At 35.9% G+C, this 24,860-nt stretch overlaps 7 protein-coding genes across 8 annotated transcripts; 3 read left to right on the plus strand and 4 right to left on the minus strand.

The window, feature by feature from the left end:
- Positions 1-216: 216 nt before the first annotated feature.
- On the minus strand, positions 217-3,222 carry LOC145239409 (DNA repair protein RAD51 homolog 1). The gene is made up of 7 exons (XM_080102726.1): positions 3,008-3,222; positions 2,481-2,618; positions 1,982-2,099; positions 1,832-1,923; positions 1,412-1,620; positions 951-1,080; positions 217-888 (listed from the first exon to the last, which is right to left on the minus strand). The coding sequence occupies exons 1-7, from the start codon at positions 3,080-3,082 to the stop codon at positions 643-645; spliced, it is 1,008 nt and encodes a 335-aa protein (XP_079958852.1). The 5' UTR covers positions 3,083-3,222; the 3' UTR covers positions 217-642.
- Positions 3,223-3,711: 489 nt separating this feature from the next.
- Positions 3,712-5,075, plus strand: LOC145239408 (L-threonine ammonia-lyase-like). Its single transcript, XM_080102725.1, has one exon. It carries the CDS (start codon positions 3,792-3,794, stop codon positions 4,809-4,811), a length of 1,020 nt encoding a protein of 339 aa, XP_079958851.1. The 5' UTR covers positions 3,712-3,791; the 3' UTR covers positions 4,812-5,075.
- On the minus strand, positions 4,992-6,047 carry LOC145239413 (translin-like). Its single transcript, XM_080102729.1, has one exon. The coding sequence runs from the start codon at positions 5,725-5,727 to the stop codon at positions 5,077-5,079; it is 651 nt and encodes a 216-aa protein (XP_079958855.1). The 5' UTR covers positions 5,728-6,047; the 3' UTR covers positions 4,992-5,076.
- A 660-nt stretch (positions 6,048-6,707) lies between these two features.
- Positions 6,708-9,607, plus strand: LOC145239412 (ras-related protein Rab-15-like). The gene is made up of 7 exons (XM_080102728.1): positions 6,708-7,066; positions 7,124-7,184; positions 7,262-7,322; positions 8,019-8,096; positions 8,160-8,249; positions 8,319-8,453; positions 9,031-9,607. The coding sequence occupies exons 1-7, from the start codon at positions 6,931-6,933 to the stop codon at positions 9,166-9,168; spliced, it is 699 nt and encodes a 232-aa protein (XP_079958854.1). The 5' UTR covers positions 6,708-6,930; the 3' UTR covers positions 9,169-9,607.
- Positions 9,608-10,047: 440 nt separating this feature from the next.
- On the minus strand, positions 10,048-12,692 carry LOC145239414 (ubiquitin-like FUBI-ribosomal protein eS30 fusion protein). Its single transcript, XM_080102730.1, has 5 exons — positions 12,616-12,692; positions 12,359-12,484; positions 10,418-10,520; positions 10,293-10,348; positions 10,048-10,221 (listed from the first exon to the last, which is right to left on the minus strand). Exons 2-5 carry the CDS (start codon positions 12,473-12,475, stop codon positions 10,096-10,098), a joined length of 402 nt encoding a protein of 133 aa, XP_079958856.1. The 5' UTR covers positions 12,476-12,484; positions 12,616-12,692; the 3' UTR covers positions 10,048-10,095.
- Positions 12,693-13,264: 572 nt separating this feature from the next.
- Positions 13,265-15,313, minus strand: LOC145239410 (hydroxyacyl-coenzyme A dehydrogenase, mitochondrial-like). Its single transcript, XM_080102727.1, has 8 exons — positions 15,237-15,313; positions 14,974-15,041; positions 14,746-14,912; positions 14,511-14,668; positions 14,373-14,447; positions 14,169-14,310; positions 13,793-13,982; positions 13,265-13,649 (listed from the first exon to the last, which is right to left on the minus strand). The coding sequence occupies exons 1-8, from the start codon at positions 15,296-15,298 to the stop codon at positions 13,528-13,530; spliced, it is 984 nt and encodes a 327-aa protein (XP_079958853.1). The 5' UTR covers positions 15,299-15,313; the 3' UTR covers positions 13,265-13,527.
- Positions 15,314-16,596: 1,283 nt separating this feature from the next.
- On the plus strand, positions 16,597-22,183 carry LOC145239407 (fructose-bisphosphate aldolase C-like). Of its 2 annotated transcripts, none has more exons than XM_080102723.1 (9): positions 16,597-16,767; positions 17,819-17,920; positions 18,120-18,232; positions 18,473-18,527; positions 19,126-19,286; positions 19,562-19,645; positions 20,054-20,228; positions 21,202-21,401; positions 21,953-22,183. In XM_080102723.1, the coding sequence occupies exons 1-9, from the start codon at positions 16,665-16,667 to the stop codon at positions 22,049-22,051; spliced, it is 1,092 nt and encodes a 363-aa protein (XP_079958849.1). In that variant the 5' UTR covers positions 16,597-16,664; the 3' UTR covers positions 22,052-22,183. The 2 variants fall into 2 exon arrangements, with proteins under 2 accessions (XP_079958849.1, XP_079958850.1); XM_080102724.1 differs by lacking the exon at positions 16,597-16,767 and adding an exon at positions 17,128-17,424.
- The last annotated feature ends 2,677 nt before the right edge of the window (positions 22,184-24,860 follow it).

Genomic DNA, 24,860 nt, shown 5'->3' on the forward strand with positions numbered 1-24,860 from the left:
GCACTAACTCCTTGTGCATTAAATTATGTCCACACTTGGGTTGAGATTCATAAAAGCAATGTAAAAATGTATTGTCCCCCATTGACTTGTAAATCTTCGGAGTTCAAAATATAAACATTTATCTACAATACAGCAGCAGTTTTGTTTCTAAATTCTGATCAAGCTAGTTTTCCAAATAGTAGATTCATCTGATTTCTCCATTGCACAAAACTTAGGTGAATAAAATATGTGAGTGTAATGAAATGTAGCTTATTTCATTGTGTGGCAGCATGGCAAACATAAAACAGAATTTAAAAGCTTGAATGCATTTGACCAGATGAGAAATGGGCAAAACATTGCATCCAGTGTAAAAATGCCACATACAAAAACAACAAAGGTTAAGAAGGAAAAGCTGTTACAAGTCAAAGTCATAAACACACATGGCACAGAAACAAACACACTGGTTTCGAAGTCGAAAAGATTTGTTAACATATTTCTGAATCTTAAACTCTGCCAGCACAACCTTCTGTTTCAATATTTTCCACCCAAAATAGAAACTTAGAAAAAAGATCAAACTAGCTTCGAAGGAGATTCATCATTCCCGACACGAATTTTTTTGTCGTTGTTTCGAAGGTTGGCGCAACGAAAGTTAAAACATTGTGTTTAATCTTTAGCATCTCCAATTCCATCAGCATTTATTGAAAACATTGCTTCAGCTTCTGGTAAACAGGGAGAGTCATAAATTTTACATATCCTTGTTTCGCCACGACCTTTTCGTAGATACAATCGTGTTGTGGATGCGTGGGCCATTATGTTGCCGCCGATTGGTTTCTTTGGGTCAGCACAGAACATGGCACTTCCATCCACCTGCGCTACTACCTGGTTTGTAATGATGACCGCCACTCCAAACTGTAATTAAATAGACAAACCAAAATAGAAAAGGAATTTAACTTACATATATCAGTTTTTACCTCATCAGCTAGGCGAAGTAAAGTCCTTAAAAAGCGTGCCAAGTGCATTTGTCTTGCAGATAACTCCCCTCTGCCGCTGTAGTCTGTTCGATACAAAGCAGTTGCACTGTCCACTATCAAAATTGCATACCTGCAAGAACCACAAAAAAGTGTATTGTGTATTTTTGAAAGTATGATTTAAAAAATATATAACCTGTTTCAAATAAAATGAAGTTGTCAGGAAGCTTGTATTTACTGCTTGCATTTTAGTGCAGACATTAAAACAAACCATATTGTAATCATCAGGGCATGGTGGTTGGTAAAACATTTCAGCTATTACTTACACTACTTACAAGATCTATGGCAGTATTGCTTTTAAACAGCCTACTTTTTGAGTCTATTCTTGTTGCAGTACTTTGCATACACATTTGCTTCTTTGTAAAATGAAAAAACAGATAAAAAAACAAAAAAAACAATTAAACCTTGTTTCAGACATCATTGCAGCAGCCTGCATCAGAAGTTGAGATTGGTGATCAGTGTTGTAAGCCCTGGCATAAGCTACATTGTCTAAAACATCTGCTCCATTCAAACCATATTTCTCCGCAACAGCAAGAAGGCGTTCTGGACGAAATGTCCCTTCGGTGTCGATGTACATGCACTTCCCTTCACCCCCGCCTTGCTCAATTGGCAGCTAGTGAAATAATGTAAGACAAACATGTTACATGCATTGGAAAACAAAGGTCTTCAATTGCCATACTTTGTTTTATTGCATTGGCTAGATTTTTTTCGAATTGTATATATATACTTGTTAATTTTTAAAATTTACACACTACATACTTTGCACCTACTTTGGGAAGGTGCCTTAATTTTAACAGAAATTTTTCAGTCAAATCAAAACTAACCTGACATGTAGCTGCTATAGTGTGACATATTTGCGTCTTTCCTGTTCGAAATTCACCGAAAATTTCAGTTATAGATCCAGTTTCAAAGCCACCTAAAACATTAAACCACAAGTCTGCATTTGAATCGACCACTAATCAGTAATAGTTTACCCTGTAAAAGTTTGTCGAGCTCTTTTGATCCAGTGGTTATTTGAATAATCTCTGATCGTCGTTGATGAAACTCAGTTGCTGTGGTGAAACCCATGGGAACTAGCTTTGCTGCTTCAATCTGCAACAAGACTTTGAATTAAAGATGCTTAAAGTAGAATGAGAGGAGATTTTAGAATAGTTATTATAAATTTAGAATATTGACTTTTATTTTGTGTGTAATTCAGATTTTATTTTGTGTGTAATACAAGATACAACTAAAACAAAAGTACACAGCTTATTTTTTACTTAACAGTGCAAATGGCAACATTTTACCTCAAGGGCATGCTACTGGTATATATTATGTGCAGGACAGGTTATAAACAACTGAAATGCATTGTTACAGACAAAAAAAAGCCCTAACATATCAACCACAGAAGGGGCATGATGCCAAATTCTATCGGAATATTTGGTTCTATTCAGAACCTGGGTAGGTTAAAAAGTGTATTCTTCTTGCACTTACAATTATCTTGTCGGCTTTTGCTTCACTTATTCCCTTTACTGAAACCAGTTCTTTCTTGGGAGCATAAGCAAGTGCCTCCACAGAATGGTAGCCATGTTCTTGTAGCTTGCGAATATCATTTGCACTGATTCCATTTTGCTAAAACGTGAAATTAAAGGTGTAATGATAATACATACAATCATGTGATTTACATGAGCCAACAAGTGGTTTTTGTCTTGCACTGAGCCATAATATCGACAACAAAAACTCAAGGAGAACCAATAAATATTCTAAATTGAAGTTAACATATGGGTGGCTCATATGTCAGCCAATATGACAGGTAAAATATTGACTCACATTTAAAGTGGCTTTACGTCATCAGCCAAAAACAAATATTTTTGGCTCAACACAATCCAGTGAATACAATATGGGCATGTAATGAGCCAAAATTCCAATTAATGGCTCGTTAGTGAGCCAAAATTTTTTGCTGTGCAGGACCAAAAATCAGTTTATAACTAAACAAAGAAACAACTATTGCTTAAACTTACCTCGAGCTTGGAAATTGGCAATGGGCCAATATTTTCTTCCTCAGCTAGGTTTTCTTCTGCTTGCAATCCCTGCATTATTGAACTCTATTTGCTATTTAAAAGAGGCGTGTGTGCGACCAGTAAAATTATAATAGTACTGATAAGAATTTTAACGTAAAATGCTGGACGATAGTATGGAAAACAATTTTGGTACAGATTCTAAACTTCTATTCTGAGCTTACACAACAGCTTCTATATCTCTTAGGGTAAGTTTTTAATATGCCTAAAAGACTCGAATCTTCTTCCACAATCAAAACATCAAAAGTTCTGTCCTGTTCTGTTTATTCGCGAGCAAACTTTGTCAACAAAACAAAATTCGCGCTCCTCTTTACGCTCATCCAATCGAAACAACACATAGAAATCGTAATATATGCCACGATTTTTAGTGAAGAGATCCTTGGCTAATAAGTCGCCAAAACGTTTGTCTTAGCCGTTAGTAAATTATAAGTTTCATTATGTCTGCACATATATCTATTGCGGGTTCTAGTTTGCCCGTTTTAGTCGAGTTTACATGTCACTATGACGTCACACACGACTCCTGCTGCAATAGGCGGCAGCGCCTTTGCTCGGATGTGATGCCGGATTTCCTATTGGCATGCAGCCATGCACTAACTATCGGTTTGTAATAAAAACAGATTTAACCTACAATCTTATAATTTTCTGTGAATTTCGTTTTGCTAAGGTTTCACTTGCAGAATAATTGCTTCATGTTTATATGTGTGTTTTGTAGATATAAAACAGCAAAATGACCGTGCCCCACACAAGTGAACTGTGTAAGTCGATTAATGAAGCTCATGCTCGTATATTACCCCATATTAACCGGACCCCTTTGGAACACTCCCTTATCTTATCAAACCAAACAGAATGCAATGTGCATCTAAAACTGGAATGTGAACAAGTAACTGGCTCATTCAAAGCCAGGGGTGCTTTCAATAAACTTGGAATTTGCTCAAATAATGCAAAAAGTAAACAGAACTATGTGACAGCTTCTAGTGGAAATCATGCAATGGCGTGTGCATTGGCTCTCTCCAAACTAAAGCAGAAAGGCACGGTATATGTTCCCAACTACATTTCAGAAGCAAAGGAGAGCTATTTGAAACTGTATGATATTGAAGTAAAAAAATATGGAGATGATTGTCTGGACACAGAAAAGCAAGCAAGAAAAATGGCAGAGGCAAATGATGCTGTGTACATCTCACCGTATGCAGATCTGGAAATAGTTTATGGGCAGGGTACTGTTGGAAAAGAAATTGTGGAGGATCTCCCTAATGTGGATGCAATATTTGTTTCAGTGGGTGGTGGTGGCTTAATTTCAGGAATCGGGGCTTATGCTAAACACCAAAATAGCTCTATTGAAATTGTTGGATGTTCACCGAGTAACTCAGCTGTTATGCAAGAGTGTGTCAAAGCAGGGGAAATTATTTTCATTGAATCATTGGACACGCTCTCGGATGGAACAGCAGGAGGGGTAGAAGAAGGATCGATTACTTTACCACTGTGTCAGAAGTTTGTTGACAAGTGGGTGCAAGTGTCAGAGGAAGAAATCGCAAAAGCAGTGTACATGATTTTAGAAAAGCACCACAAGATGGTAGAAGGATCAGCAGGTGTTGCTGTGGCAGGGTTTTTAAAATGTAAAAAGGATTACATCGGAAAAAATGTAGCCATTGTTATTTGTGGGGCAAACATTTCTATGGAGAAGTTAAAGTTTGTCATCGGATCTGTTGAAACGGAAAATAAGTCAACTGCTTCTACTAATAAGCATTGAATGGTCCCACCCAAAATATTAAACAATTTTTAGTACTTATAATTATGTCACATAGTTACAAGATCAATGTGCATTTTTAATCACATTAATACACTGTAATTGTTCTATGCAATAACATGTACATAAATTTGTGTGTGAAATGCCACTTACTGTTTTAGGCTGGTATTTAAATTGTTTCACTTGTCATTTGCCAAAGAGTACTCTTCTTGTTGCTAACCTGGTTTTTGCATAGTATGACAAAAAACATAATTTTTGGTGGACATATTTACTTGTTTATTCCTCTTATACGTAAGTCATATACAACTTGTTCGATTCGTTTCATGTCATATTTCAATCCATCATATCTTTTTCTGAGAAAATCATTTTTCAAATTGAGCAATCTAAACCCAGAGTCAATTTTGCCAACAAATTCAAAGATACGAAGTGGCTCTGTGGTATCACCAATTGTAACACAGTTTACTGACCATCTACTTAGTTCACCAGCCAGAAAAAGGAGACCACATAGGTAGTCGTCTAAACAAAGATGAAAACCATTCTCAGCGTTTGCTTTAATGCCAAGCATTTCAGCAACAGTTTCTCTGGTTGCAAGTTGATTTGATTCCAAGTATACAATTAGACATGATGCATAGGAAAGTTTTCCAGTAACTCCTTGCCATAGATGAAGATATCTGTAGTATTGTTTGTCACTCAATAAATCAATCAATTGTTTGTATTTATTTTTAGCATCGTCTAACACAATTCGACCCTCAGAGCAAATGCTTGTCTTGTTTTTCTTTCGATGCATTCCTTGAAATACAACCTCCAGTGCTCTGTAACATTGTTCTAGGTCTTGAACTACATCACGAACTTTATCTTTAAATCGATGTTCATCACCCAAACAACTTTCAATGTCAGAAAACAATTCACCTTCAGACATTCTCCCTTCAAACAAACCCTTTGTAAAACAATCCAAGTATCTAATTACACACACAGGATTTCAAAAGTGAAATAAAATTACCTAGAAGAATTAAAAAATATTTAGGCACAGTAATATACAGTAAAAATTTAAAAAATTTTTGCCGTATTTATTAGCTCACAACCATAATGTTGACAAGTAACTTTCTCTGGGAAGTATGCATAAACAATGTTTACAAAACTAGAATTAGTTTCGAAGGCTTCATATACTTTTGCCATTATGACAGTAAACTATTACGAATATATTGTGTTTTTTTTGTCAACAAAACTGCAATTTAGGTTTAAATTTGAGAATGAATCAGTTAAAATCAAGTGACTGGCAAATGATTTTGTGATAGCATTTTTTGTGTTTTAGGTTCTAAACAAATATTTACCACAAACTAAGTTTGGAGGGACAAAAAACATAACTATTATACGTTTGCTAATAACACATAATTTAAATGCAAAGTTTTTCAAAAATTACAAAAAGGCTTTATCAAATGTTTATTATTTTGCAATTATGCAATATTTTTTTGTAATTAAGCAATAAATGTTTTGCCAATAGTTATGCCATATATTCTAATCTTTTCAAAGCACATATTAGGCTATTGATTTTTTTTGTTACCATATAAACACATTTTAGAAAAACTACTAAACTTTGGCCAAATTCCATGGAATGAATAGTTAAAACGTAACTTTAACTGTGATTGAAAGTAAATTTATTTAAACAACTTATTTACAGCAGTACAGTCAAAAAGCCAATACAATCGTGTGTAATTCTGAGAAATTCCGGTTTTGTGTTGGCGCGAGAATTTATGCAATGGAGCGTGACGAAGCACTGAAACGTGACTGCCACGCTTGACCGGTTTAGTATTTTGTTGTCAAAAGGTGGGTTCGAAAAAACTTTATTGTCAAACAAATAGTTTAGTGTTCAGTATTTAGTAAGCCCTTTAATCGTAGCTGTTAGGAGGCGACTACCAGTGTAAATTAATAAAACTGTTTGTGGTAACATGATAGACTGCAAAGTAATAAGCCTAACTAAAGTCATCCACCTTTATACAACCTTAGTAATTAGCTGTTTCAGTTTCTTATTCAAATAGAATCAAAGTTATATTAATTTTTGTTTACCATTGGTTTAACATTACCTGGTCGGTACTTCTTTTTGCATAGAAGCACATACTCGTTAATGCTACAAAAAATGGACAAAGATTATGATGTGTTATTTCGAATTATGATTCTTGGTGATACAGGGGTCGGAAAAACATGTTTGCTGCACCGTTTCTGTGATGAAGAGTTTCGATATAACCATGTTTGTACCATTGGTAAGCAATGATTTACCCATTCACTTTTTTCCTACTTAGCTCATATTTCTTATGCAGGAATCGACTTTAAGATGAAAACAATCAATATCAATGGAGTACGAGTACGAATACAAATTTGGTGTGTGAAATGCAATTAACAAATGTAGCTCACAAATATTAAGAAGCTTACAGAAGTTTTTTTTGTTTTTGATAAAGGGACACAGCTGGACAAGAAAGATATCGCACAATTACAAGACAATATTACAGAAAAGGGCAGGTGAGTAAATGCCTGGAACAATTAAAGAATACCAAATGTTCATAATATTCTAATGTTAAAGTTTTCATCCTCTAAATTTCTCCAAAACTTTTTGATTAGAAATTCTTGCGGTGGCATTGATACTACTATTTTGGTAAAATATTGCATGAAATTTATACACTTCATTTTTTGTTCTGCAAGGGCATATTTAATTTTATAAATACTGCCAGATTTTAGTTTGTATCCTGATGGAATTCTATCCCCATTGCTTTGTACTAATCAATGCAACTTTACTAAAGCAAATTTCAATGCAGTGAATAGTAATAACTCATTGCCATGATTTTTCTTCTGATTAACAAACTACGCCACTTACCAGAACATTTTTTACATTTTCTGGTGGCTATTGTCTGCAATTCATTATGCAATATAATAACTTTTTGATTGAATGGAGTTCAATTACCTTGAAATATATGTACCTGGTTTTTATAACACTCTTAAATTAAACAGATAGATGCATTGTCAACCCCATAATGCATTGATACAAATAATAATTGCACTGTTTTGCTGATTTGGGTTGCTTTGTCAAGCTGTAAATATGTGGTGTGCTCATGTGCAAAATTCACAACAAACATTGAAAAAAGATGCCCAGTATAGCTACATCATAACATTTTGCATTTAAAGATCTTAAAAACGGTTCAAAAAATCTATTGGTTTTAGGGAATAATATTGACATACGACATCACAAATGAAGCTTCTTTTCTAAACATTAGAAAATGGACTAGTGACGTTTCAGAGGTAGGTTAATTTCAACTGTTTTATAATATGCATAAAGTTGACAATATTTTACTCTTAATTCAGTATGGGGACGAAAAAGTTAAAACCATCCTAGTGGGCAATAAAAGTGACAGAGAAGATGGAAGGGCAGTTTCCACAGAAGAAGGTGCCAAGGTACAGTGACTGTGCACTATTGACATTGTAATTGTATATTTTATAGGTTTAACTTGGTATATTTTACAGTTGGCTGATGAATTTGGCATGTCATTTTTGGAAGCAAGTGCATACACCGATTCCAATGTAACAGAAGTCTTCACTGAAATGGCAAGATGTGTTCTTGAAGCTAACAAGGAGGAATTTTTAAACACCAACCACAAAGTATTTGCTATTATGACATATTAATTCAAGACTTTATTCAATGACCAGCAAGAACTGGAAATTTTAATTCCACACATAAGAAACTGTACTCACAGAAGCAGCCTTTTGGTGGAGAAAGTTTTAATTAGCTTGTTAAAACCCTACTTTTTTGGCAAGCCCGCTAAGAGTTTGAAAATAACCCAATAAATTTAAGTTTTCCATATTATTATGACATATAAAATAGCAAACTTGTGTTACTCTGGCTTGAAACCACCATTAGAGTGTTTAGTGTTATAAAAACAACCGACACAAAATGTTTTTTTCTCCCTGTATATATATCTAGGTCAACAAGATAAACTTTTGTGTCAAATCAAATGTCTTATGCGCACCGTTTTTATCTATCGTTAAGGCTTGTTTTGCACCTTTTTATCATTCCTTCATGTGACTCAAGTGTGTAGAAACGGGTACAACTGATGTCGCCTTCATATCACTGATGATGGCATGAGCAGTTGAAATATAAAGCATGTCGCGTTTTACGTCTATTTGGGCCTTTATTTTTACTATTAAATGTTTGTATTTATGTAAATATTTAATCCAGACCCTTCATCTTTCATCATCGTCTGAAGATGAAAACAGCGAAGATGAAGGAATTGTAAAAGACCTCGATGCAGACAGAAACAAACCTACATTTTTTGCTGGCCAAGATTTAAAGCCAGCCTCTTGCTGTACCACTTAGTGGAGTACCAAATTTTTGTATCACTTTCAACATTTGTACCAACCACAGCATCTGCTGTATTTATAAGTCATATGTGAAATTTTGTATGTGTCTTTCAGTTCAATCAATTTGTACATGTGCAGTTTTTTAGGACATCATAACAGCATGATACTTTTATTTTTGTTATTGTGCTTGTATCATTGTCTACCTTTGTTAATGCAGTTTATTGTGCAATTTTCACCATTTTCCAGACTGTATGTTAGTGCTTTTTTTAATTAACATGGCAACTGGCAGTACAGCATTTGTTTGCTGCTTCATGGATATTTACTGTGTAGGTTTCAACTTGAGCTGTTCTCATTTTATTATTATACTGATCAACTTGTTAGGTCTTCCCCTTATATGTTTTGCACATCATCTTGTGTTTTTTCACCACAATAAAACTTCTTCAATCACATAAAAAGTTGTCCATGTCTATTTGAAATTAGCCCCAATTAAACTAATCGTATGGTTGTTCCTGCTTGCAATTCAATTCCATTGCTTAGGACATAAGACTGTAAATAGCACAGTTCCTGTGAACAAGTATTTTAGCATATCTTGGGGTGGTTGTATGAGATGCAGCATGTTACCACATGGTAATGCAGTTTCAACAACAGAAATCAACTACAAAAAATTTGAAGGTGCTGACAGTTGGAGGTACTCCAGTTAGGGTAATGGTTTTTAAATAATTTTTTTACTCTGGTCTGAGATGCTGTTTTGGGCATATGTTGTTGCAGGTAATGTTTTGCTACACTGCATAGTTATGCCATTGCAGAGGTTACGAACCATCTTACTAGTTTTTTGTCAGTTGTATGTGATATGCATACGAAAACTGCTAGGACTGATCAAGTAAAAATATACAAATATGTGGTGGACTTTATTTCCACAATTTTTACACACTGATCAAGCTGTTTAAGAGTTGGAATTGGGTCCTCGTCTTCTGCCAAAGGTTTGTACAACGTTGACAAAGCGACGATTGTATTGCATCCTGCGCATGGCTCGACCGGTCTTCTTTTTCTTTTTTTCCTGGGCATCAACCTGTAGAAAAAACGTTGAATAAATGCCACGTACACATTAAAAGAAGCATTCACATAGAATGTGTCACCTACCTTTGGGGTTTGACCTTTCACCTTACCAGCACGGGCAAGAGATCCGTGGACTTTACCTGTTGCACAAAAGTGGCTGTTTAAATGTGAGTTAAAACATTATCTTTTTTAACAGGATTGGAATTAACCTCCATGAAGCCTGCCCAAGATGTCAATAGTAGCAAGATCAGAAATTCCTGCACCAGCAATGGTTTGTTCCACCTCCAAGACAGTTCCATGGTAACTCAGAACCTGGCGACAAATAAATCAAATAATCTTATACACCAGTGCAGTGGTTCCCAAACTATGCGCCGGTGTGCCGCGAGATGTCATTAGGTGTGCCGCAAAAAATATTGAAATTAAAATTAATCAAGTAGAGTTGTAGTGCCAGGTGCTTAGACCACTAGGCCAACATGCTCCACGTCTCTGAGATGTTCAACTAGGCTATTTAACTATGTGAGTGACCTGTATAGAGGCTTTATGACCTCATAGTTAGTGCCTTTGTCAATATATTTTTTATTCAAATGTTCGAAGTGCGCCAAATAATCTTTATTTTTTCTAAAATGCGCCTTAAAAGAAAAAAGTTTGGAAACCACTGCACTAGTGGTACAGCTGAGCTCTGAAAACAAGATGGTTTTGAACCAGATAAGTATCATTGTTCTTGCGAAAATACAAGTTTAAAATGTATGAAAAAAATCCTTAAGGCACAAGCAACCTCTTTAGGAGAACAATTACCTTTACAGTAGGCAAAAGATGCTGGCAGACATGTTTATGATATGAACCATATTACAGATACAAGCAGTGTAACAACAATACACAATAAAAAAACATTAACCAGTAGAACACTACCGCATTTTTCCACCAGGGCAGTGTGGATTTTTTTCTAAAAATTTTAATACAGTTTATTCTAAGGGCTAATAAAGTAATAAGGTCCAATAGTCAACATTTTCTTTGTAGCAGATTTTTTTTAAAACACAGCAAAAAACATTTTGTATAATCTGTAACTGTCTGAGCCATCAGGGCTAAAATTTTTGAAAACAAACAAGAACACCCTACACACAATTGTTTAAAATTCCAGCACATTAGGGGTTGTATTACTGAACTAAAGGTAAACAATATGTTGGGGCCAAGGGGTGAATCCAACTAACTTTGCAAAATCAATTAAAATATTTTACAATGCACCAACCAACAAAGAATGAATCTTGGATCATGTACTGCAATTTCATAGAAAAGCCATTTTTAAAATTTCACATGTTGGATCAACTAACTAACAAGTGTGGAAATTGAATGAGTTTAAAGCATTGTTTCTTAACTAAACAGTTGAACAAACCAGCATTAGGCAAAAAAAATATACAACGTAGTGGAAGTGCAATAGTATTCCGCATGCGGCTCTTTAATCTCTCTGATGCGGCTCAGGTTTTGAAATTATCAAATGTTTTGATTATAGGTTCTGTGCAGCTAACACAATAGTTGAAAATGAAAATTGCAATGCAATAACATAAGTGAACCTGCTTCTAGTAGTTAGCTATATTAACCTCCTCTATATCATGAAATGTAAAGTCTGAAAGAGGCAAACTGGCAGTGCAGGTTAACACACAAGTGAGGTTACTGTTTCAGTTTGAATGTGTGTTAGCACGACAATACCTGTTTGTTAATATTTGGCTAACAATATGCGTTAAGAAAAGAAATTAAAATCAGCATCCGAAGAAAACAGAACATCAATGCTACATGGGGAGATTGATTTGCTTTTACAGCCTAATAAACTTGTTTTCCAAGTGTTTCAATATGTAAGAAACTAACAAATAAACAAAAGTCGAATGTTGTTAGCCTAAAAAACTTTTTTGTCATGGCAGTTCATTTTATATCAGCTTTTTATCTCCCAGCATTTTTATTTACTATAAGAGATTGGTCCAACTAGCTCTTAGAGTAAACGTTGGTGACCCCTGAGCTATTTTATTGTCCAACAATAACTCATATGTTTTATGTCTTAAAGTGAGAACATGCGTGGTACAAATTAGTTTTGTGGCCAAATATGTTTTAAACCTTTACTGAAATTCAAGTCAATGGTCCAAAACAAATACATAACCTACCTGGTCTTCAAAAGAAAGTCCTTCCAGAGATTGGATTTTTTCAACAAGGGATAAAACCAAGTCATTTTCATCAACTTGCACACAGTGCAACTTATCTGATCGGAGAAACAGCTGCATCTTGTTCACCTGCGAAAGTTTGTCGTTATTTATACACTGCAGTCTTTAACAACATGCACACACTGGTAGATTTGAAAACCTCGACAAAGAAACAACGTTTACAGCTGACTTTTAAACATAAAACAACAAAATATACCAACCTTTTGGTACACGCACGCTGCGAAAAGAACCCCAGAGTTTTTTCTTGGCAAACATTTGTATGCTTGGTGGCGTGCTACTCACATTTCTTTTTTATTTACTGGGGTGTATTTTTCGATTCGATGTTCTATATATTTTATATGCCACTCTTTAAAATTAAAATAATTGCACACAAAAAATGATAATGAAAGTAATGCGTGGCCGGGTCAGTGAGGGCCAAACATTGGCTATCGAGTCATTGGTCGAGTTTCGAATAACAAAAATAAGAAACCGCAAAGTTCTATTCAGTATGGTTGTGGTTTTGTACTATCCAAGTTTAAAACTCGGAAAACTCACTGTTTACCCATTTTATTGTTGTTTCGTCATTGTTTAAACCAGTGCTTTAAGTTAACCGAAGACGTTAAAATTCGAATATGCCTTCAGGTTGTGTACTTAACTTTCGTTCGTCAAAATCGTTTACCCGACGCCAGAAGTGCAAATTTGCTTGATAAGCAAACAAATGAGTTGGATTCATTGTGTAAAAAATAGAATGCTTTTAAAGCGGCCTACACCTTTGCGTGTTAAAACCTCAAAGAAGCCTCTAAAGCAGAAAAAATATTTCCACTATGTTGTTCTGACAAAGCTGAGAAAAATAAACTGAGGTTTCCCGAATAAAAAACGGCAAATTTGTAAATAAAGTGTACAAGAGCCTTTGAAACATTTAATTTGCTGCAACACCTATAATTGCGCGTCATAAACAGTAACATAAGGATTACAATCAAAGCAATCCGAGTTATTGTCTACCAGAAACCATCAATAAATTATAAAAAAAACTCTATACCATGGCATTTATGACATGGAAGGAACAGTGATTGAAAACAATTAAAGACACTAACACATTAATTTCTTAACATCAACATGTTGCATAAGAAAAACTATTTCTTGTAATCATAGAATCCACAGCCAGTTTTTCGTCCAAATTTTCCCTCAGAAACCAGTTTATTTAGTAATTCGCTGGGTTGAAATAGGGGGTTGTCTGGTTGCAATTCATTCCAACCTAAAAACACCAAATTATCCTAGCAAGCATCATAAAAAGATAAAAAAAAAATCAAAAATCACAATACAGAAAAAGTGACAGAAAAAAATGTAAAATTTAGGTACAGCATAAATCATATTTTTCTGAAAATTTTTTAGACATACCATCCATGATAAATTTGGATGTATCAAGACCAACATAATCAAGTAACTCAAATGGTCCCATGGGGTGGCCTGCTCCAAGTTTCATGCCAATATCAATATCTTCTTTTGAACCATCACCACGTTCATGTAACCTTACTGCTTCCATCAAATACGGCACCAACAATCGGTTGACAATAAAACCTGGTGTATCCTGAAAAATATATTATTACCTCAAACAAATTTTATAATAGTCAACAAACCAGTGTCGAAGTAATAAGCAAAAACAAATAAACTCTCCATTGTTACTGCAAACATGTCTGACACTGTTATTTGATGATGTCCAGCTACAAGATAACATTTGGTTTCGGCTGATGCCTAGTAAAAGTAAACCCCAAACCTTGCATGCTATTGTGGTTTTTCCCAGGGATTTACCCCAACTCATCAGTGCATTAAAAGTTTCATCACTGGTTTTTGGTGCCTTAACAATTTCAACAAGCTTCATCATTGGAACTGGATTAAAAAAGTGAACGCCTCCGAATCTGCAGCACAAATCCTTTATTTATTTAGTTGGTTTGTTACAAATCATGGAAAGAAATTATACTTTTCCTGTCGCTTGCATGTTTTTGCAATTTCTTGAATAGGCAGAGATGATGTATTGGAAGCAAAAATTGTGTGTCTGTAAAAGTTAGACAAAAAATAACTCTGATTTGGGCACTTGCGAATATAAAATTCCACTTACTCAGAGACAGATTCATCCAAGGATTTGAACAAATCCTGTTTAATTTTAAGATTTTCTACAATAGCCTCAATCACTAGGTCACTATCTTTGCTTGCACTAATAACATCAGTGCTGAAGGAGAGTTTGCCAAAAACATCATCAATAAATTTTTTTCCACCCTACAAAAAAAATTTATAGCTTAGTCAATAAATTAACAAAATATGTGTACTTTAGCAACTAATAAAATGCAACATACAGCTTGATCATCTGCAAACTTCTTTTTTGCAACCCTTTCCAAACTTTTTTTCATGGATAATTGTGTTTTCTCCAAAACAGATGAATCCAAATCAACCACAGTAACAGTGTTGCCAGTCGTTGCAGCAACCTGTGCAATTCCGGACCCCATGAGTCCACCACCAATCACTTAAAATATATAAACTGGTATTTTATTTATTGCAGGAGTTTTTTAAAAGGAAGAGCTTACCAACTACTTTATTAATGTTGTTGAGAGCAGCGCTTGTCTTTAATCCATGCTGTGCGAGTTTGGTGACACTTGACAACATTTTATATAGTTAAATTTGTAAAACAGAATTTCAACACAAAATTAAACTAGAAGAACAAACAAGAAATAATGTATTTAGGGCAATGGGCGTTGACCGCACAAATAAAAAACTGTGCAATCTGCAATTGGTCCAAAATAACAAATACAGCCCTCATGGCATGTACAAGAAGCATACTTGCATTTACCTAGGGAAGAAAGTCTCTATGTCTATTGTTGCTGCACCTGTATGAATGTCAAAAACATTCATGCCGGTTTCGTCACACGATCAGTCATGCGTAAAGCCTAAACTTTAAAAAAAATCTAAGGGGAGCAAATTTCAGATTATATTTGACCATTAGATCTGATTAGATGTTATTGTTTGTTTGTTTTTTCATCAAAATAAACTCGTTTGCAACAAATTAGGTTTCTGGTATATTTTGGCATATTTTTGACAAAGGCAAAGGTTTGACACAATTAAACAGTTTTTAGTAGGATTTGGTGCAAAATGATTGTTAAAGATTTTAAATATGAGAAGAAATACATGGTCAATAGGACAGCCCACATCACCAGCACATTATTTGCCTCTTGTCAACGGATGTCCAGACGCCCACAATGTAAGTCAGCTCATCGATCTAACATTTGTCCACCTGTTGTGCAAGTTTCTTAACGTGCTATTTAAGTGTTTTTTTGATTCTGGTCAAACTACCCATATCCACAAGCAGGTTTTCGACGTCATGCGGAGGAATGTGAACAAACCAAATCTTGAAAACGTGGACGTTTTCTTGCGTCTTGATTGGTGGAACGCGGGAGGCGTTGACTACCAAAAGTCCACAAAAAAGGCAAAATGAGGATGATACCGCATTTGAATGATTCAAAGCTTTTTCGTGCTACACAAATTAGCCGCATCATTGGCGTGTGTACAATACAAAAACCCCGTCAAATAACTCGATATTTGTACATATCAGAAGGTGAATTGCTTTTTAATCCACGAGTCGATATAAACGTTCAAGGTCGTTTGTACAGATTACTGTGCAAAACGTAGAAAAACTGTTTGCAGCATCAAAATCAAACAAACTTTAGGTTTAGGCGTTGCTTGGTTACGAAAACTCACCTTGTTTTTTTACCGATTGTTAGATGTGTGAATTTTTGGGGGAATTTTAGAAAAGTTGTTAAGCCTACGTGACCACCGTAGCGCATCAGTCGATGACCAGCTGACAGGCGCGTGTTACGTGATGTGGGGTGCGATTTTGTTTCAAGGTCATAGACTGCTTAAATACTTCTAGACTTGCGGCCTAACTGACAGATTAAACTTTAACCAAACGTGCGTGGATGTTGCGCAGATGTTTTGACTTGAAATTTGAACTGAAGAGTCAATTCGGTGCAGTTCGACGTGGTGACCAAATAACAGCGTTTTTCGATGCATCTTTACGGATGCAACTTTGTCGGTTTTCCGAGAAAAGCACAATAGTACAACAAACTTGAACTTAATGATATTGCCACTGCAAGTATTTTGTTTAAGTGTGGCACATTTAGCACGAAATGGTAACTTTTTTGTACAGTCTTTTAATATGTTTCTTTTTTGCAGAATAATTACTTAACTGAAAGCTTTAAGCTGTAATAGACAATTAGGAAAAATGGCAGTTATTTTAAGTGACGCCCAGAAGCAGGAACTTGCACAAATTGCAAAGAAAATTGTCGCATCAGGACGTGGAATCCTCGCTGCAGATGAATCATCAGGTTTTTAGTTAAAACAGTGTGATTTTATGTGCATAACTGCATATGTCTGTTTACAGTCAGTGTGACTAATTTGTGTTTTGTGTATAAATGCAGTGCATTCATACTAACACATTTGTGTCTATGATTAGCTTAAGATAGCTAAGTGACAAACTATAAGCTTATGCAAGAGACATTCAAGTTTGTATTGCTTAGTTAAAACAAAGTTTGTTAATTAAAATTGAAGCACATCTTTAGTTTATTCAGTTCAACAAGTGACCAGATACTCCTTTTCTCCGAAAGAACAAAAGCTAATATTTAAGAAATTAGAGCTTTTTGTGAAATAAATCAGTTATATCCATAGTAAAGAGCAGGAGCCAACCATTTTTGTATAAAACCTAGTTAAATTGCATGGGAATGGCAATTTCTCTTGTGGACAAACTATCTGCATGATGAACATGCCATACTGTGCCAAAAAGCACTCGCTTGTGGTACATTCAATAATAAATATTCCACTTCAATGCAATAGTGCACCATTAGATTTTTGTTTGTCCTTCATTTGTCACCTGTGATTTTGCACAATGCCCCATTTGACCGAGGAATCGAAAGCACAAATGCGTGCAACCTGTGCAAAGATTATTGCAACAGGTCATGGTATTCTTGCTGCTGACGAGAGCACAGGTATGTCATCAACCTTGCAAGGTTATTTATTAAACCAAGATTATATTTGGGTGGATAAAAAGGAACTTCATGATGCCAAAAAAAACAATAACATAAACAACATTGTGCTTTCAAACCAATGCTAAGTCATTGTTTTGATGTAAATTACTGAGACTTTGAATCAATAATGATTTTTTTGTATTTTCGTTCTTTAGCTAAATGTTTTTGCAGCACTTTGCTGGCATGTACTATACCTTACTTGTTTGGTTTTATTGATTTTGTGCTTAAGCAATTTATTGAGCTGCACTTGCTTGCAATGCAAATGCCTTGTATATCTGTTTTGTCTTGTCAGTGTTTGTCTGCTTGCTTACATGTATATTTAAGCAGTGTATTAACTTTAACTACATTTAAACAGGTACCATGGGAAAACGCCTCGATACTATCAATGTGGAAAATGTTGAAGAGAACCGACGTCAATACAGAACTTTGCTGATGACAAGCGACTCAGGAGCAATGAGTACAAACCTTTGCTAAATATAGTTTTTAATCATTTGTAACAATAACCATTGAGATACATAAAGTTTACCATAACTTATGAGTGTGCAAAACAAATAAACATTATATTTTGCTAAATTTAGAATTTAAGTTTTTTGAACTGCTTTTATTTCCTTTTGGGGCCAGTTTATTTATTGTAAGCATGCGTTATGTATTTTTAGGTGAGGCAATTGGTGGCGTGATTCTTTTCCATGAAACTTTGTACCAGAAAGATGATGCTGGTGTATATCTGCGCGATCACCTTAAAAACAGGGGCATTGTTATCGGAATCAAGGTAGTACTAGAAATGGGCTCATTAGTGTCAAATTAATCCCGACATATTTTCCTGGGTTGATAGTAATTAAATAACCACTGCCTTCCTGTTTATTGTGTGTGGTTATGATATATACCATGGTTTTCTATTAATAAAGTTTTACCACATGCAGGCTATTACTTTGCATTATTTGAAAGTGACACTTCAAATCCCCCCATGAAATAAAATTGTATTAGTTTAACAGGTGAAATACTTTTTCAGGTTGACAAAGGTGTTGTTAAGCTGCTTGGAACTAAAGATGAAACCACCACTCAAGGTAAGAACAGTTTGCATTAATAAAATTACAGGTCTGCAATTAATTTAAGTTAAAAATTTGACAACTCATGTTATTGTTGTACAAGTTATGTTACAGTCAAAAGAAACTGTATTTTAGGTATAAGGTTGCTGGAAATTTTTGGCTATATTTAGTTTTGTAAAGCCTGTTCAACTGTAAATGCACTACAATTTTATGGCTGACTGCATGCTTTATTGTAACCCAACCAATCATGCAATTTCAGTAAACCTTAGTTACATGGTTTGCAATGTATTTGTGCACCATCGTTTTCTTTACCTGTCAAACTCAGTACAGCATGAAAAGTTATGTCGCAATAATGTGCTGTATTGAGTACACTAAAGATTTGTGTGCCTTATGCAAACATTGTACATTACCTAACCACAGAATCTGGTATGGCTTGAACTGCTTTCCACTGGGGCTAGTAATTAAATGGCGTTGAATGAGACATAGGTACCTTTAAGTTTAAACAACAAACAGAGAATCAAACTTGTCATGTATTTAAATCAACTATCTATGAGGTTGTAGTAGTTTTTTAGTGGTGGCTGTATTATATTATGAGTATTATTTTGTTTTTATAAAGGTCTGGATGGTCTTGGTGAGCGCTGTGCCCAATACAAAGCTGACGGTTGTGACTTTGCAAAGTGGAGATGTGTTTTAAAAATCACTGATAGCACTCCTTCACAACTTGCTATCGATGAAAATGCTAACGTCCTGGCCCGATATGCTTCCATATGCCAACAGGTAACCAATACTAGTCGGAAATAAAAAATACGTTTTAATGACTATAGAGTGGAGATTGGTGAAAAGATTTAACTAAATTATAAAACTGCTTTCAGTTACAGAACAGAAATTACAGCAATCATTAGAGTTACAAAATCAGTTTGTCTTCTATACTAGATATAAAAACTGCAATGCCTATTTTAGATCTTAAGGTTTTGGCATTGTTATCATTGCATTGTGTAACATATTGGTTTTCTACACTCCCAAACCATTAAAAAGCACCATAAACTTTACAGAACGGAATTGTACCCATTGTGGAACCAGAGATTCTTCCCGATGGCAACCACACACTTGAAAGATGCCAAGAAGTAACAGAAAAGGTTAGTCCATAAAGTACAGCTTATACAGCGTATACGACAGCCGTTGTTTTCCCCAGTCATACATGACATGCATTACTGCTACCTAAAGGAAGCCTTACAAACCGGAACCGCGCCACTGCTCTAAAAACACGTGATGATCACAGCGTCAGGCGTCTGGTCGTTTGTAGACACGCCGTTTATAGACAGTCTATACATGTGCATGAAAAACTTGCTGGTATCTCTATAACTATAGCATAAGTTGTTAAACGCTTAAATGTTAAAGACTTTAGGTAATAACACCCGTCGTTTTGGTCAAATAGCATACGTTTTCAACAAGTGCACAATTACAACTGTGCCCGGGTAAACTGAAAGTTTAATGCCATTAAATGCGTTTGTTGTTTAGCTTGTTACATTGTTGTTCGTGTAAAGGTGCTCGCAGCATGTTACAAGGCACTGAGTGACCATCACGTCTACATGGAGGGAACCCTCCTCAAGCCGAACATGGTGACAGCCGGACACGACTGCCAGACCAAATACACTCCCGAGCAGGTTGCTATTGCTACCGTCACTGCCCTGCGACGCACTGTCCCCCCAGCCATGCCAGGTAAGTCACTTGTTTTTCATACAGGATTATTGTTGTTGTTGTTTTGACCTTGAATGGTGCAGCACAGGGACCAAATGAATTAATAATGAGCCAATCGTTGTATAAATTTATCTGCGGTCTATATTTTTTGGGCCCCACAGAGACCGATGTTGTAGGGTTAGATTAATGCTTCCCAGCTAGAGGTGTGCAGACCCCCTAGGGGCCCGTGGAACCTAAGTGGTCCTTATACGTCCGTACACGTGTAAGTATATACAAAAGAAAATAAGTAAATATCTATAGAGAGTTTAAGGTAAACCTTGTGCAGGGTCTTTAACCCCCCAAAAATATAAATGGGACTAGGTGCTAGCTAAAGGATGTGTACCACTGGTTTAGATGAAGTCCGAGTTAGACTCCATAAAAAAAACTGAAAGTCGGAGGCTGAATATTTTGTGATGCGACTTAAGACACAAGGCAATTTGTGTGGCAATTTTTTTGGCTATTTGCCGAAACTTCCATTGTTTCACATCTAAACCGATATTAGACCCTAGAATCCTGCATTTAACTACAATAGTTTTACCAATTTTAAGGCAGGGGTAAGGTAACAGCTAGAGCAAAAACTACCCACCCAATGCGCTATGGTTTAGCTTATAATAAATATGCATCTGTCATTTTGTGCCAATGAACTCTTGTTACGCAAACATCGACTGTTTCCTCAATTGTGATCAAATACAAATGAGTTATCATCAGTTAATAATTGGCTTCCTGTAACATAGATATTTATCTCAATTAAATTTTGATGGTTATTGCCATGTTATATTGCGTTCATGGTAGCTCTGAGCCGCTAACGAAAACACAGTTGTGTTACAGGAATTTACCCAACTTTTAAGCGTTTTTTGTCCCAATTGTGCCTAAATTCCAAGCTTTTGAAACTCAAAAAAGGCAAAACAAAAAGCATATGTTTATCAAACTCCGTAATATAATCATATTTTTCTAGGTGTTACATTTTTGTCCGGTGGTCAGTCGGAGACATCAGCCACTGTTCACTTAAACGCAATCAACCGGGTTGACGCGCTTAAACCATGGGCTTTGTCTTTCTCATACGGTCGTGCTCTTCAAGCTTCGGTGTTGAAAGCGTGGCAAGGAAAAGCTGCAAACTTCCAAGCTGGACAGAAGGCTTTCCTTCATCGTGCACGTGTAAGTATTTTTTGCGTTTTTATTAAGTTACTAAATATTTGTAGTTTTTTGAAGTCCGGTCCGCGATAAAATTTTAGTTTCAAAAACGGTCACTGTTGGGTATGTGGCAAAATATTGACACTTTCTGGCCATGCCACCGACATTTAATCCTGTATGCCTTAACACAAATGCTACAGCAAAAGATGCGATGTTCTAGCAAAGCCAAGTCACGCACAATTGCCGTTAATTGGTTCTTGAATTTGCGAGATTTACAAAACGCCCGCAAGTTGGCGCTCCTGTCTAGGTTGGGACACCTTAGCTTAGTTGGCCGAATGGTCTGAGGCGTTCTTCGGCCCATATTCAGACCTAATTGGAATTCTCATTCGAACGTTGCAGGTTCGAATCCTGTGAAAGAACAAACGGGCAACACGAATATTGTGTGTTTTAAAACCGCTCTACCACTTAGTATTGTCGTTTTGTGACTGAAACTGGAATGATAGTGCAGGGGTTAGCAAACTTGACATGTACCAATAAAACGGCCACAACTTAACAAAATCTCTTGTTTTGTGCAGATGAACTCGTTGGCTGCACAGGGTAAATACGAAAGCTCGATGGAGGAAGCCGGAAGCGCAGACGCGCAATCTCTTCATGTTGCCAACCACCAATATTAAGTCCTGCCACTTTGAATATATATAACCGCACCATGTACGATGCAGTTCCAATACAGCTTGTAAAATACCCGTTATATATACGAACATGTTAAAGTGTAATTATGAAATACAAAGTTAATCGTTGCAACTGGACATATTTGTTTAAGAAAGTGAATGTTTTTTCCAGGAAATGAACCGCAAATGGGGGAAAGGGGTCATATGTCCCCTCTATAATCCCCAAACAATGTATTCTTCTAAATATATGTGTTCTATGGAAAAGTGTTCAAACGCAGTGTGGAGACAGGAAGACCATAGTACGACGTGTTTATTGAATGCGTTACACCTAAACAAACCCATATTTTAAGCATGACTGAACACCAAGGCATAGAAAAATCTTGTCCAAGGTGGGAATCGAACGAACAATACGGCTACAGTAAACTTTGGCAGATTTCACACCCAGAAAATTTTTTACCGGCGCAAGTTGTGTCTCAAGTTTGTAAGAACCCCAGAAAGCAGTGTGCGGGAAATACGTTGGGCCAAATCAAGAAAATATAAACGATTTACAGACAGTTTGTCAATTGATGAGGTAGTCTGTAGAGTGGAGATGCTCGTTAGGATAAAACTGTAGCCAGTCTTTGATCGCAACAAACATACGGTTTTAGAAAACGTGAAAAAAAACATTGCTGCTTCGTTCAGTGCATACATTATTGCAGTGGTTCTTAACCTGTGGGTAATTACCCCCAAAGGGGTAATTTGGCATTTTAAAAGGGGTAACATAGATTTTCTGTTATAGTTATCTTTAGATTCTTGATAATCATTATGGTAACCAACAAACATTTTGTAATGAGGGTCAAATTTATTCAAGAGCATTCCATAAAAAGTCAATAGATTTCTCGGCGTCCTGCCACATTTTCAAAATAAAAAAGAAGTAACTTCGATGGCAAACGTTGTCATACAATTGACGGTATTGTCCGGTTAGTGATAGGCATCATAGGCGTGAGGTAGCATTTGTTTCTTTTGTAGTAGTAAGGATAATTTAGACCCCAAAAATATTAGGTGATGTTTTTCTAAAAAGGGGTAATTGATTTCCATCAAAACATTTTGTGGGCAACAACAGAAAAAAGGTTAAGAACCACTGCATTATTGGATTAGCAATTACAATCGGATGACATAATCACCAAACGCCCTTTACGTCTTGGGTGTTGCAAGGCAAATCGGTTGTTTTTAATGCTTTAATTCTAAACTCGAGGTAGTATCACAAAGATGATCTATTTAAAAAATCAAAGGGCGTTTTTTGCGAAAAAATGAATGAAAATGCCAAAAATATCTACACTAGGAGCGCTGCTGAGTCACTCAAACATGTAGAGAACCAGCACTTGAGTTTAACAGCGTGAGTTTTAAAAGTAAGTTTTAATATCATTTTAACTCCAAACACTCAAATAGCAAATGGTTATTATTTTAAACTCGTATATAATAGACGTAGTTCTCAAGTTATAGACAGGTCGAGCGACGGAGTTTTCGTCAAGCAAAACTAAAGTATCTATGTCTGTATGTGCGTACTTTGTACTTGAAATGTTTGAGTAGCACCAGGCGTGGGCGTAGCCTACACCCCATTTCCCAACCTCATCTGCATACAAGAAATGAATATCTTTCTTTTATGGAAGAGAAAAGCTTTACGAAATGCCAAGTTCCGTTTTCGTTACCTTGATCAACAAGCGGAAAAACGGTTGCGTACTAACAAAGGAATTTGGAATGCGGAACTCAGGTGCCCGCCAGCATTTGGCATTCCAGCGCGGATAATTGTTACCTTTGTAAGTAAAAAATGCCATTGAAATTTATGTAGTTCCGCTGCAACTTCTACAATAACCACAACATATAGGCTTGTAATGGTTTGGATTATTTTTATTCTCAAACGTCCCTGTTTTGAGAAATAATTGAATTAGATTATGAATAACTGTAGCGTAATAACCAGCTCTAGAAAAGAAAAGAGGTAAGCTGAAGTTGTAAAGAACAAATGTTTGTTGCACATCAACACCACTGCCAATCAAGCCGACTAGATTTTTTTTTTTTTTTAATTTATTACCGACTTCCCAAAAGCCCAATACAACCCTGTTTACATTTTCTTGCAGTCAAATGAACAGGAACTGAAACTACTTCACGACAAACACCACAACGCGATTTGTTTAAATCTTCGTAACACTGTTTGAATTTTAACGATTTACCAACCTATTTTCCCTCTGCATCGTCATAAGAGTATTGTTACGGACAGTGTTGCAAGTGTTTACAAACATTTGGTTTCTTGCCCCTCGTGCAAAAAGCGTGCGCGTAATCAGCGCCTTTTTTCTGTTGACTTTACACTGTACTTTTGGCGTGGTCTGGATAGTTGTTAAGTTGTTGGACAAATGCTAAATGTTGACTTCGACATTTATTAAAGTGTAATCTTAAAATTTTGTTTAAACACAGATTTGTGCACCAAAGGTCACATTTTTTGGAAATCTGATCCGTTTATGTGATTGCCTAACGTTATTTAAACTTGCATATCTGACATGTGGCAAAAAATAAAACAATTCAAAACGGTCTGAATTTCCTACGACCTGGTAGTTACATGTGGACCAAAACAAGTTTGGAGGCCACAAGTAGTTTTGGCAAAGAATGTGGTGGTCACTCCAGATGAAATGTGGAAAACGCTTAACTGTCAGGTAAGGCGTCCCACAGTCCATTTCCGTTTTACATCTGCTCTGAACTGAAAATCCTGACCTGTACTTTGTGTCTACATGGAAGACCATTCGCCGACGTTAAAACCCTTCTATGTTGTGATAGGCTCTCGATC

The sequence above is a fragment of the Phallusia mammillata genome, chromosome 7, assembly GCF_965637545.1.
Source record: "Phallusia mammillata chromosome 7, kaPhaMamm4.hap1.1, whole genome shotgun sequence".
NCBI classification, from domain to species: domain Eukaryota; kingdom Metazoa; phylum Chordata; class Ascidiacea; order Phlebobranchia; family Ascidiidae; genus Phallusia; species Phallusia mammillata.

Excerpts from the sequence above, each read along its gene's own strand:
- LOC145239409 (XM_080102726.1), bottom strand. The coding sequence starts at position 3,082 with ATGCAGGGATTGCAAGCAGAAGAAAACCTAGCTGAGGAAGAAAATATT. Across the intron at positions 2,619-3,007 it reads TGCCAATTTCCAAGCTCGAG|CAAAATGGAATCAGTGCAAA; the intron begins GTAAGTTTAAGC and ends TTCACGTTTTAG. Across the intron at positions 1,621-1,831 it reads CTATAGCAGCTACATGTCAG|CTGCCAATTGAGCAAGGCGG; the intron begins GTTAGTTTTGAT and ends TTATTTCACTAG.
- LOC145239408 (XM_080102725.1), top strand. The coding sequence starts at position 3,792 with ATGACCGTGCCCCACACAAGTGAACTGTGTAAGTCGATTAATGAAGCT.
- LOC145239413 (XM_080102729.1), bottom strand. The coding sequence starts at position 5,727 with ATGTCTGAAGGTGAATTGTTTTCTGACATTGAAAGTTGTTTGGGTGAT.
- LOC145239412 (XM_080102728.1), top strand. The coding sequence starts at position 6,931 with ATGCTACAAAAAATGGACAAAGATTATGATGTGTTATTTCGAATTATG. Across the intron at positions 8,097-8,159 it reads GGACTAGTGACGTTTCAGAG|TATGGGGACGAAAAAGTTAA; the intron begins GTAGGTTAATTT and ends CTCTTAATTCAG. Across the intron at positions 8,250-8,318 it reads CCACAGAAGAAGGTGCCAAG|TTGGCTGATGAATTTGGCAT; the intron begins GTACAGTGACTG and ends TATATTTTACAG.
- LOC145239414 (XM_080102730.1), bottom strand. The coding sequence starts at position 12,475 with ATGCAGCTGTTTCTCCGATCAGATAAGTTGCACTGTGTGCAAGTTGAT. Across the intron at positions 10,349-10,417 it reads CTTGGGCAGGCTTCATGGAG|GTAAAGTCCACGGATCTCTT; the intron begins GTTAATTCCAAT and ends TTTGTGCAACAG. Across the intron at positions 10,222-10,292 it reads TGAAAGGTCAAACCCCAAAG|GTTGATGCCCAGGAAAAAAA; the intron begins GTAGGTGACACA and ends TTTTTTCTACAG.
- LOC145239410 (XM_080102727.1), bottom strand. The coding sequence starts at position 15,298 with ATGAATGTTTTTGACATTCATACAGGTGCAGCAACAATAGACATAGAG. Across the intron at positions 15,042-15,236 it reads ATAGAGACTTTCTTCCCTAG|TGTCACCAAACTCGCACAGC; the intron begins GTAAATGCAAGT and ends AATGTTGTCAAG. Across the intron at positions 14,913-14,973 it reads CAACATTAATAAAGTAGTTG|TGATTGGTGGTGGACTCATG; the intron begins GTAAGCTCTTCC and ends ATATATTTTAAG.
- LOC145239407 (XM_080102723.1), top strand. The coding sequence starts at position 16,665 with ATGGCAGTTATTTTAAGTGACGCCCAGAAGCAGGAACTTGCACAAATT. Across the intron at positions 18,233-18,472 it reads GCATTGTTATCGGAATCAAG|GTTGACAAAGGTGTTGTTAA; the intron begins GTAGTACTAGAA and ends ATACTTTTTCAG. Across the intron at positions 20,229-21,201 it reads TGTCCCCCCAGCCATGCCAG|GTGTTACATTTTTGTCCGGT; the intron begins GTAAGTCACTTG and ends ATATTTTTCTAG.